Source organism: Perca fluviatilis, chromosome 18 (genome assembly GCF_010015445.1).
Source record: "Perca fluviatilis chromosome 18, GENO_Pfluv_1.0, whole genome shotgun sequence".
NCBI lineage: Eukaryota > Metazoa > Chordata > Actinopteri > Perciformes > Percidae > Perca > Perca fluviatilis.
In genome coordinates this window covers 36,958,595-36,971,094 of record NC_053129.1, presented here as the reverse complement: position 1 = coordinate 36,971,094, position 12,500 = coordinate 36,958,595, and the positions used below count along the sequence as shown (strand labels likewise).

The following is a 12,500-nucleotide window of genomic DNA, read 5'->3' as shown; positions in this document are numbered from 1 at the left end:
GAGACACAGACAGGTAGAGAGAGACAGACAGGTAGAGAGAGAGACAGACAGGTAGAGAGAGAGACAGACAAGTAGAGAGAGAGAGACAGGTAGAGAGAGAGAGACAGAAAGGACAATTAGAAATATATTAAATACTGTATACAGTAGAACCATAGAATAGAATTTACTCCATGCAGCAAAGGAGCGCTGGGCGGAGTTGAACCTGCGCCCGCTGCGTAGAGGACTAGACCTCTACATGTGGGCGCACGCTCTACCAACTGAGCTAACCGGGCGCCCTGACAAAGTCTCTGTTTTGTAACTTTTTTCAACTCTTTTTTTTTAATTCCTGGACAATAAACCTAATTTAAATGACATCATACCTCATTTTGGAGTAAAAATAAAAAATAATGAAATTATTATTGTTAAGATCAGAGGAATGGTCCCCTAATACTGTATCTGAAGTCTCTTTTATATAGACCTTAGTGGTCCCCTAATACTGTATCTGAAGTCTCTTTTATATAGACCTTAGTGGTCCCCTAATACTGTATCTGAAGTCTCTTTTATATAGACCTTAGTGGTCCCCTAATACTGTATCTGAAGTCTCTCTTTTTTTATATAGGCTTTAGTGGTCCCCTAATACTGTATCTGAAGTCTCTTTTATATAGACCTTAGTGGTCCCCTAATACTGTATCTGAAGTCTCTTTTATATAGACCTTAGTGGTCCCCTAATACTGTATCTGAATTTCTTTTATATAGACCTTGGTGGTCCCCTCCTATTGTATCTGAAGTCTCTTTTATATGCCCTAGTGGTCCCCTAATACTGTATCTGAAGTCTCTTTTATATAGCCTTATAGTGGTCCCCTAATACTGTATCTGAAGTCTCTTTTATATAGACCTCAGTGGTCCCCTAATACTGTATCTGAAGTCTCTTTATATAGACCTTAGTGGTCCCCTAATACTGTATCTGAAGTCTCTTTTATATAGACCTTAGTGGTCCCCTAATACTGTATCTGAAGTCTCTTTTATATAGACCTTAGTGGTCCCCTAATACTGTATCTGAAGTCTCTTTTATATAGACCTTAGTGGTCCCCTAATACTGTATCTGAAGTCTCTTTTATATAGACCTTAGTGGTCCCCTAATACTGTATCTGAAGATCTCTTTATATAGACCTTAGTGGTCCCCTAATACTGTATCTGAGTCTCTTTTATTAGACCTTAGTGGTCCCCTAATACTGTATCTGAAGTCTCTTTTATATAGCCTTAGTGGTCCCCTAATACTGTATCTGAAGTCTCTTTTATATAGACCTTAGTGGTCCCCTAATACTGTATCTGAAGTCTCTTTTATATAGACCTTAGTGGTCCCCTAATACTGTATCTGAAGTCTCTTTTATATGGCCTTAGTGGTCCCCTAATAGCTGTATCTGAGGTCTTCTTTTATATAGACCTTAGTGGTCCCCTAATACTGTATCTGAAGTCTCTTTTATATAGACCTTAGTGGTCCCCTAATACTGTATCTGAGGTCTCTTTATATAGAACGTTAGTGGTCCCCCTAATACTGTATCTGAAGTCTCTTTTATATGGACCTTAGTGGTCCCTAATACTGTATCTGAAGTCTCTTTTATATAGGCCTTAGTGGTCCCTAATACTGTATCTGAAGTCTCTTTTATATAGACCTTAGTGGTCCCCTAATACTGTATCTGAGAGTCTCTTTTATATAGACCTTGAGTGGTCCTCTAATACTGTATCTGAAGTCTCTTTTATATAGACCTTAGTGGTCCCTAATACTGTATCTGAAGTCTCTTTTATATAGACCTTAGTGGTCCCCTAATACTGTATCTGAAGTCTCTTTTATATAGACCTTAGTGGTCCCCTAATACTGTATCTGAAGTCTCTTTAATTCTTCTTTATATTTCTTTGTGTTCTGCAGACTGACTGATCTTGAATCTGATTGGCTGCCTGTGTCTTCCTTGAATCTGATTGGACATTATTTCCATGAGCATCATGCGAGGACTCTGGTAACCGACACCCTCACCGTATCGAGACAGCTGTTCGTTGGCTCCACGTTGAGGACTACGTGCCTGAGTGTCTGTACGTGCTGGCGATGGAGCCGTCCAACCTGCTGACTTATTACCTCACCTGGCTGCAACGGAGTTGCCGTGATAGCGTTAGTGTACTGTATGGAATGTAACTGTGTGACCTCGTACCTCTGCGGCTGCGTCTGGACCACTCGTCTACCGCACACCTGGCCTGATTCTAATTGAGGAGAGATGTGATGTGATGTGTGATGTGTATATTTTGTGTTGTATTGTTGTTTTTGGTTTGTGTGTTGTTGTTGTGTGTGTGTGTGATTGATTGTGTTGTATATTGTGTGATGGTTTGTTGTGTGTGTATGTTATTGTTGTGTATTGTGTGTTATTTTTGTGTGTGTGTATTGTGTGTATTGGTTTTTGTGTGTGTGTATTATTGTGATATGTGTATGTGTGTGTGTGTATGTGTTGTGTGTGTATTGTTGTTGTGTATTATTTATTGTATGTTTGGTTGTATTATTATTGTTATGTGTATTGTGTTGTGTGTGTTAATATGTATTGTGTGTAATATTGTTTTTTATTATTGTGTGTATGTGTTTTGTTTGTGTGTTTGTTTTGTGTGTATGTGTATTATGTGTGTTTGTGGTATGTTATGTATGTGTGTGTATGTGTGTATGTTTGTGTGTATGTGTGTGTGTTTTATTGTGTTTTTGTGTTGTTGTTTTTTGTGTGTGTGTTGTATTGGTATTGTGTTGTGTTATTGTGTGTATGTGTGTGTATGTTTGTGTATTTATGTGTATTATGGTATTGTATGTGTTATTGTGTGTGTGTATTATTGATGTATGTGTGTGTGTATTATTATGTATTTATGTGTGTGTGTGGTATGTGTATTGTATTGTATGTGTGTGTGTGTGTGTATGTGTATGTGTGTGTATTGTGTGTATGTGTGTGTATGTTTGTGTTTTGTTGTGTATGTTATTGTATGTGTGTGTATTTATGTGTGTGTGTGTATGTGTGTATGTGTGTGTATGTGTATGTGTGTGTGTGTGTATGTGTGTGTATGTGTGTGTATGTTTGTGTGTGTGTGTGTATGTGTGTGTATGTGTGTGTGTGTGTATGTGTGTATGTGTGTGTGTGTGTGTGTGTGTGTGTGTGTGTGTGTGTGTGTGTGTGTGTGTGTGTGTGTATACACTTTATATCAACCCACGCTGGTGCTAAACAGTTGTTGTCAGAGAAGAACTGTGCAACCCTGACATCGAACTCCTGGCTGTCTCCCTGCGTCCCTTCTACCTTCCGAGGGAATTTCCACAACTGTTTTTCATTCTGGTTCATATTCACCCCAGAGCTAATGCATCCACTGCTACAGATCATATAAGGAATACGCTCGACAGACTCGAACTGATATCTCCAGATGCCCCCAAATTCATCATGGGTGACTTCAATAACTGTTCAATAGACAAGTCACTTAAAGGATTTTACCAGTATGTCTACTGCACCACCCGTCTAGGGAAAACACTGGACAAATGCTATGGGTCAGTCCCAGACGCCTACAGAGCCGTCCCCCTCCCTCCCCTAGGCTCTGCTGACCACAGCAGCATACTGCTGGCTCCCGCCTACACACCTGTGGTTAAGGGAACAGAGAAAGTCATCAAGGACATCAAACAGTGGACACCAGACAGTATTGACAGGCTTCAATGGTGTTTTGAAACCACGGACTGGAAGGTCCTCACACCATGCTCCACCAACATCAGTGAGCAAGCGGATACAGTCTCAGCATTCATCACTTTCTGTGTAGATAATATTATCCCCTCCAAGAAGGTTATAATCTTCCCTTATAATAAACCCTGGGTGACTAAAGACCTGAAAAACATATTGAATAAGAAAAAGAGAATATTTTTTTATCGGTTCTGAAGCTGAGAAGAAGGAGGTAAATAGAGAGGTCAAGCGAGCCATAAAAAGTGCAAAGCTGAAATATAAGAACGAAGTGGAGCAGTCCTTTGAAAAAGGGAACCTCCGTGCGGCTTGGCAGGGCATCAAGAACAGGGCAGCAGTGAACTCTGTCTCTTCCAGCCGCAAACCCATCCAGGTAGCAGGAAGCAGTTCTACTTCACTCCCGAACGACCTCAACTCCTCCTTCACCAGATTTGAAAAGGACAACAGCACCCAGCTGGAATCGATCATCTCCTCTCTCAGACCTGATGACTCCGGCCTCAACATCAACACATCAGAGGTGGTGAGAGCCCTCAAACGGACTAAAAGAACACAGCTCCGGGGCCAGACCACAGCTCCAGGGCCAGACCACAGCTCCAGGGCCAGACCACATCTGTGGGCGGACCCTATGGCTCTGTGCTGAGCAGCTGGGAGGTGTGTTCTAGCATCTGTTCCAGGCTCTTTGACCAGCAGCACAGTCCCCGCCATGTGGAAAAACTCAACAGTGATCCCCATCCCAAAGAAGGGCACCACCAAGGTCCTGAACGACCTTAGACCGGTGGCTCTCACCTCCCTGGTTATGAAGGCCATGGAGAGGATCATCAAGGAGCACATCACCAAGGCAACTAGCTCGATGATGGACCCACTGCAGTTTGCTTACCAGGCTGGCAGGGGGGTAGATGATGCAAAAATATTCATCTTAAACACCATCCACAAGCACCTGGAAATACCCAAAACCACAGCCAGACTTCTGTTTGCAGACTTCTCATCAGCATTCAACACAATGCAGCCACACATTCTGGCAGAGAAGCTCATCACACGCTTCCACCTCAACCACCAACTCACTCTGTGGGTGACAGACTTCCTCACCAACACATCACAGAGGGGGTTGGTGAACTGCACCGGGTCCGACACCCTCTTCACCTCCACCGGCTCTCCACAGGGCTGTGTCCTCTCCCCACTTCTCTTCATCCTCTATACCGATGCCTGCAGATCCACCCAGCCAAACTGCCACTTTGTGAACAGTCCTCCTGTCTCTGCTTCCCAGCCATACACAACATCACAGCCCAGCCCTACAGGACTTCATAGTTTGGTGCGAAGAATCTTGTCTTGAGCTGAACATAAGCAAAACCAAGGACATGATTGTAACCTTCTCACCCAAACAGAGACAGTTGGCTGAGGCAGTCACCACTACCACCCAGCAGGAGCCAGTGGAGACAGAGGAGGTATACAAATACCTGGGAACAGCCTTCGACAACCTGCTAAGATTTTCCTCTAACACAGAGGAAATCCTTAAAAAGTGCCATCAGAGACAGTACTTATTTAGGAAGCTGAAGTCATTTGGGATTAAGAAAGATATTCTCACCACATTCTACTATGCTTTCATTGAAAATGTAATAACTTTCTCTTTCACTAGCTGGTTCCACTCCAGCACCCTGCAAAACAGGAACCACCTGTTGAGTGTGGTTAAGGTCATTGAGCTTCCCGTCAGAACTCTTACTGCCCTATGTGACCAACAGACTGTAAACGTAGCACGCAGGACTATTCAGGACCCCTCTCACATCCTGGTTTCTGAGTTTCAGTGGCTCCCCTCAGGACGCAGCCTCTGCTGTCCTTCATCCCGAGGGCTGTCCAGCTTATGAATGACAGCCGACTTATGAACAGATGATTTTTTAACAGCATCTTAAGCATTTTTGTTTTTAATTGGAGCACAAGAAAGCACTTAAGAAATGTTTAGAACTTTTAGAACTTATAACCACTACTATGTGATGAATGATGACAGGTGGTATGCAGTACTTAGTGTGTGGCTGTGGATTATGTTTGTGGGCTGATGTACAGTATGCGTGCTGCTTATGTTGTTGATTTGTTCCTTGTTCCTGCTGAGATAAGCTACTGTAAGGGGCCTTTTAAAATGGCCCCTTGGGGACAAATAAAGTGCTTTGAATTGAATAACTTGTGTGTGTGTATGTGTGTCTCTGTGTGTCTCTGTGTGCGTGTATGTGTGTGTGTCTCTGTGTGTGTATGTGTGTGTGTGTGTGTGTGTGTGTGTGTGTGTGTATGTGTGTATGTGTGTCTCTGTGTGTGTGTGTGTGTGTGTGTGTGTGTGTGTGTGTGTGTGTGTGTGTGTGTGTGTGTGTGTGTGTGTGTAAGATTAATGGATGTGTTCCTCTCGTCCTACCTGTGTGTGTGTGTGTGTGTGTGTGTGTGTGTGTGTGTGTGTGTGTGTGTGTGTGTGTGTGTGTGTGTGTATGTGTGTGTGTGTGTGTGTGTGTGTGTAAGATAAATGGATGTGTTCCTCTCGTCCTACCTGTGTGTGTGTGTGTGTGTGTGTGTGTGTGCTCTGTGTGTGTATGTGTGTGTGTGTGTGTGTGTGTGTGTGTGTGTGTGTGTGTGTGTGTGTGTGTGTGTGTGTGTATGTGTGTGTGTGTGTGTGTGTGTGGAAGATAAATGGATGTGTTCCTCTCGTCCTACCTGTGTGTGTGTGTGTGTGTGTGTGTGTGTGTGTGTGTGTATAACTTGTGTGTGTATAACTTGTGTGTGTATAACTTGTGTGTGTATAACTTGTGTGTGTCTCTGTGTGTGTGTGTGTGTGTGTGTGTGTATAACTTGTGTGTGTATAACTTGTGTGTGTATTACTTGTGTGTTATAACTTGTTGTGTCTCTGTGTGTGTGTGTGTGTGTATAACTTGTGTGTGTATTACTTGTGTGTGTATAACTTGTGTGTGTATAACTTGTGTGTGTGTGTGTGTGTATAACTTGTGTGTGTATAACTTGTGTGTGTGTGTGTGTATAACTTGTGTGTGTATAACTTGTGTGTGTGTGTGTGTGTATAACTTGTGTGTGTATAACTTGTGTGTGTGTGTGTGTATAACTTGTGTGTGTATAACTTGTGTGTATAACTTGTGTGTGTATAACTTGTGTGTATAACTTGTGTGTGTGTGTGTGTGTGTATAACTTGTGTGTGTATAACTTGTGTGTGTATAACTTCTGATGGTGATCCCTGTGTTATCTTTTGAAGGTGACCGGCTACATCTTCTTCACCAACATGTACGTCAGCATCTTCCTGCTCTGCTGCATCTCCTGCGACCGCTACGTGGCGATCGCCTACAGCGTGGAGTCCCGCGGCGTTCGCCGCCAACGCCTCGCCGTGCTCATCGCGCTCGCCATCGTGCTGCTGGTCGCGGTCGGCCACGTGCCGGTGTTCACCATGCCGGAGGGCAACGCCCAGATCTCCGGGAAACGCTGCTTCGAGCCGAGCCAGAGCAGCACCACCGTGACGGGCTTCTACTACGCTCGCGTCACGATCGGCTTCCTGCTGCCGCTGATCGTGCTCGTGGCGAGCAACCGCGGCATCCTGGCGAGCGTGCAGCACAGCACGGGTCTACGGCGCGAGCAGAAGCAGCGCGTCCGCTGGCTGGCGACCGCCGTGGTGGTTCTGTTCCTGGTCTGCTTCGCGCCGTACCACGCCGTGCTGCTGGCCCGCGCCGTCATGTTCCACTTCCCGGCGCTGCGGGCCGGCTGCCTGCTGGAGAGGGTCATGTACACGCCCTACACCGTCTCGCTGGGCCTGTCCACCGTCAACAGCGCCGTCAACCCCATCCTCTACGTGCTGTCCAGCGACAACATCCGCAAAGAGCTGCGCCATGGCGTGGCGCAGCTCTGCACCCGGGCCGGCAGCTCGCAGCGCTCCGACAGCAGCCAGAACAAGAACCAGCCCACCAGGGTCTCGTCTGAGGTCAACGGGGCCACAGACAGCCAGAAACCCCCCGGAGGGGAGTCCACAGCGGTCTGACCACACCCCCAGGGGTCTGGTCACGCCCCCAGGGGTCTGACCACACCCCCATGGGTCTGGTCACGCCCCCAGGGGTCTGACCACACCCCCATGGGTCTGGTCACGCCCCCAGGTACCTGACCACACCCCCAGAGATATGGACACACCTACAGGTACCTGACCATGGGGGCGTGGTCAGAGATATGGACACACCTACAGGTACCTGACCACGCCCCCAGAGATATGGACACACCTACAGGTACCTGACCACACCCCCAGAGATATGGACACACCTACAGGTACCTGACCACACACCTACAGGTACCTGACCACGCCCCCAGAGATATGGACACACCTACAGGTACCTGACCACACCCCCAGAGATATGGACACACCTACAGGTACCTGACCACGCCCCCAGAGATATGGACACACCTACAGGTACCTGACCACACCCCCAGAGATATGGACACACCTACAGGTACCTGACCACGCCCCCAGAGATATGGACACACCTACAGGTACCTGACCACACCCCCAGAGATATGGACACACCTATAGGTACCTGACCACACCACCAGAGATATGGACACACCTACAGGTACCTGACCACACCCCCAGAGATATGGACACACCTACAGATACCTGACCACACCACCAGAGATATGGACACACCTACAGGTACCTGACCACACCCCCAGAGATATGGACACACCTACAGGTACCTGACCACACCACCAGAGATATGGACACACCTACAGGTACCTGACCACACACCTACAGGTACCTGACCACGCCCCCAGAGATATGGACACACCTACAGGTACCTGACCACACCCCCAGAGATATGGACACACCTACAGGTACCTGACCACGCCCCCAGAGATATGGACACACCTACAGGTACCTGACCACACCCCCAGAGATATGGACACACCTACAGATACCTGACCACACCCCCAGAGATATGGACACACCTACAGGTACCTGACCACACCCCCAGAGATATGGACACACCTACAGATACCTGACCACACCCCCAGAGATATGGACACACCTACAGGTACCTGACCACACCACCAGAGATATGGACACACCTACAGGTACCTGACCACACCACCAGAGATATGGACACACCTACAGGTACCTGACCACACCACCAGAGATATGGACACACCCCCATGTACCTGACCACGCTTCCAGAGACATGGACACGCCTCCAGGAAGTGCGCTGGGCTTTAAAGCGTCCAATCAGACGGTTGGTTGTGGCTAGAATGGATACAGATGCTTCTTCAGGGTGGAGGGGGAGTGATTTGGACGCTGAAAGGAGGCTGGTTGCTGGCCAGCAGAGGCTGCACTGCACTGTTATCTTTCTTTCACCTTTCTCTTTCTTTAATGTGAAATGCTGTTTGAATATCAGAGATGGAAACACATTCCTGCCCTGGCTCTGTTGTGACCGATCACGCAAAATAGCTAATTTTTTCGTTTTCATATTGGGGGCTTCTGGGAAATGGGTCAGTGTAACTCATCAGTTCAATTCTCTAAGCACAAACGGACAGTTGGAAAAATAGAAAAATGGGTTCAAATATCCAATTTTTCATTTTTTTTCCACCTTGACAAATTAAAAAATTGGATCTTTAAACTGGTTTTCCAATGTTCTGTTTTTTATTCAGAGGATCAGAAATTGAGAAAATTACAAAATTGTGTCTGAGCTCCAATTATTCATAATACTGCCATGGTGTTCTCTCCCTCTAGTTTGCAGAATATGCAGCTCATTAACTGCATATGGACCAAAAGAAACAAACTGATAGAGTTTGGGGTCAGAGGTGCAGCTGATGGTTTTGAGTGGGGGTAGCTAGGGGAAAGAGGGAGAGAACACCATGGCAGTATTATGAATAATTGGAGCTCAGACGCAATTTTGTAATTTTCTCAATTTCTGATCCTCTGAATAAAAAACAGAAAATTGGAAAAACAGTTTAAAGATCAAATTTTTTTTTAATTTGTCAAGGTGGAAAAAAAAAGAAAAATTGGATATTTGAACCAATTTTTCTGTTTTTCCAGCTGTCTGTTTGTGCTTAGAGAACATTGAACTGATGAGAGTTAGGCTGACTGAATGCATACAGTTTCCTTAATTTATTCAGAGAGTGAATGAACTAAAGTATCGTCATGTAATCCATTGATTTCAACAATGTAACTGTATTCTAAATACCAACTATTTAAATTGTAACTGTAGGGCCCCTGGTTAGCTCACCTGGTACAGCAGGCGCCCATATATGGGGGCTTGTTCCTCGACGCAGCGGCCACGGGTTCGACTCCGACCTGTGGACCTTTGCTGCGTGTCGTCCCCCCCCCCCCTCCCCTGTCATGTCTAAGCTGTCCTGTCTAAATAAAGGCTTGAAAATGCCCAAATTTGTAACTGTAATAGAATACAGTTACTCCTAATTTGTATTCTGAATACGTCATATATGGTCCTTGTATTCCAACACTGGTCATATGGTGGTACTTTCTGTGATAAAAAGAGAGTTTTATTTTTATAACTTAATGTTAATATAATATGTGTTTGTTATTAAAAGGATTGTTTTGTGTTCAGGATTAAAAGAGTCATTTTATAATTAATTTATTTGTCTAACACATCTTCTGTCAGATTGGTTCACCGTCAGTTAAGCTTAGAGATATTGGAAAAGATTCTGCAAAAGTGACAAAAACGTCAGAAAAAATTACAAAAACGTCAGAAAAAGTGGCAAAAATGTCAGAAAATGTTTTTTAAAAAATTGGCAAAAGTGACAAAAACTAAGTGGGCCAAAATGTATTGTATTTTATAATTAATTTATCTTGTCTAACACATCTTCTCTCAGACTGGTTCACCGTCAGTTAGCATTAGAGATTTAGATTTCGAGAACGCCTCATTTGCATATTTACACACATTAACATTTCAGACAAGGGAAATAAAAGTCTTAATCTCAGTAATCAGCGGGGGACGTTTCATTTATTTAAAGGTTAAGTTCTCCGAAATCTTTCCTCTTTCATTCTTCTCGATATTTAAACTACAGACTTTGTTCAGAGATGATTCACAGCCTGATTTATACAACACATGATTCATAGCAGGGGCGTCAAACTCAACTTCCCAGAGGGCCACACTGGAAAATAAGAATCACACCAAGGGCCAGACATGTAGAGATTATTGATAGGCTTTTATTTAATTGAAAAAGTAAACTATATTTGACTGTATTATTGCATGTGTCATATAGTCTTCTCACTCACAGTTTGGTCGACATAAAGTCCTAAAGAAGTCAGGAGAAAGTTCCTCAGCTGTCAGAGACAAGAAGCGCACAAAAATGTCGGAAAAAATTACAAAAATGTCGGCAAAAGTGACAATTTGTGTTTGGCAAAAGTGACAGAAATGTCACAAAAAGTGACAAAAATGTTGAAAAACATTATATATATGTTATATATAGTCTATAACAGGAGGAGATGTTATAACTGTTATATATGATCTATAACAGGAGGAGATGGTTATGGCTGTTATATATGGTCTATAACAGGAGGAGATGTTATAACTGTTATATATGGTCTATAACAACAGGAGGAGATGTTATAACTGTTATATATGGTCTATAACAACAGGAGGAGATGTTATAACTGTTATATATGATATATAACAAGAGGAGGAGATGTTATAACTGTTATATATGGTCTATAACAACAGGAGATGTTATAACTGTTATATATGATCTATAACAACAGGAGGAGATGTTATAACTGTTATATATGGTCTATAACAACAGGAGGAGATGTTATAACTGTATAGGGGTATAACTGTTATATATGGTTATAGAGGAGAGTGTTTAACTGTTATATAGTCTAAACAGGAGGAGATGTTATAACTGTTATATATGATATATAACAAGAGGAGGAGATTTTATGTATATGGTTATAACAAAGGAGGAGATGTTATAACTGTTATATATGATCTATAACAACAGGAGGAGAATGTTATAACTGTTATATATGTTATAACAAAATGTTTATTTTTATAACAAAGGAGGATGTTATAACTGTTATTTGATTATAACAGAGGTTTATACTTTATATGTTATAACAGGAATGTTATAACTGTTATATATGATCTATAACAACAGGAGGAGATGTTATAACTGTTATATATGATCTATAACAAAGGAGGAGTGTTATAACTTTTATATATGATATATAGCAGGAGGAGATGTTATAACTGTTATATATGGTCTATAACAACAGGAGGAGATGTTATAACTGTTATATATGATCTATAACAACAGGAGGAGATGTTATAACTGTTATATATGATCTATAACAACAGGAGGAGATGTTATAACTGTTATATATGATATATAACAACAGGAGGAGATGTTATAACTGTTATATATGATCTATAACAACAGGAGGAGATGTTATAACTGTTATATATGATCTATAACAAGGAGGAGATGTTATAACTGTTATATATGATCTATAACAGCAGGAGGAGATGTTATAACTGTTATATATGATATAAAACAGGAGGAGATGTTATAACTGTTATATATGATATATAACAACAGGAGGAGATGTTATAACTGTTATATATGATCTATAACAAGAGGGGGAGATGTTATAACTGTTATATATGATATATAACAACAGGAGGAGATGTTATACCTGTTATATATGATCTATAACAACAGGAGGAGATGTTATAACTGTATTTGGAGGAATGTTATAACTGTTATATATGATCTATAACAACAGGAGGAGATGTTATAACTGTTATATAT

General features: G+C 43.0%; 1 protein-coding gene across 1 annotated transcript; it reads left to right on the top strand.

Annotated features, from left to right (window-relative positions):
- Window positions 1–5,074: 5,074 nt before the first annotated feature.
- Window positions 5,075–9,291, top strand: LOC120546471 (probable G-protein coupled receptor 132). Its single transcript, XM_039781398.1, has 4 exons — window positions 5,075–5,250; window positions 5,353–5,458; window positions 6,955–7,880; window positions 7,927–9,291. The coding sequence occupies exons 1-3, from the start codon at window positions 5,075–5,077 to the stop codon at window positions 7,726–7,728; spliced, it is 1,056 nt and encodes a 351-aa protein (XP_039637332.1). The 3' UTR covers window positions 7,729–7,880; window positions 7,927–9,291.
- Window positions 9,292–12,500: the final 3,209 nt, after the last annotated feature.

What these genes read in the sequence shown, in the direction of transcription:
- LOC120546471 (XM_039781398.1), top strand. Translation starts at nt 5,075, where the DNA reads ATGATTGTAACCTTCTCACCCAAACAGAGACAGTTGGCTGAGGCAGTC. An exon ending in AAAAAGTGCCATCAGAGACA is followed by an intron (nt 5,251 to 5,352) that starts GTACTTATTTAG and finishes CTCTTTCACTAG; the next exon opens with CTGGTTCCACTCCAGCACCC. An exon ending in CCCTATGTGACCAACAGACT is followed by an intron (nt 5,459 to 6,954) that starts GTAAACGTAGCA and finishes TATCTTTTGAAG; the next exon opens with GTGACCGGCTACATCTTCTT.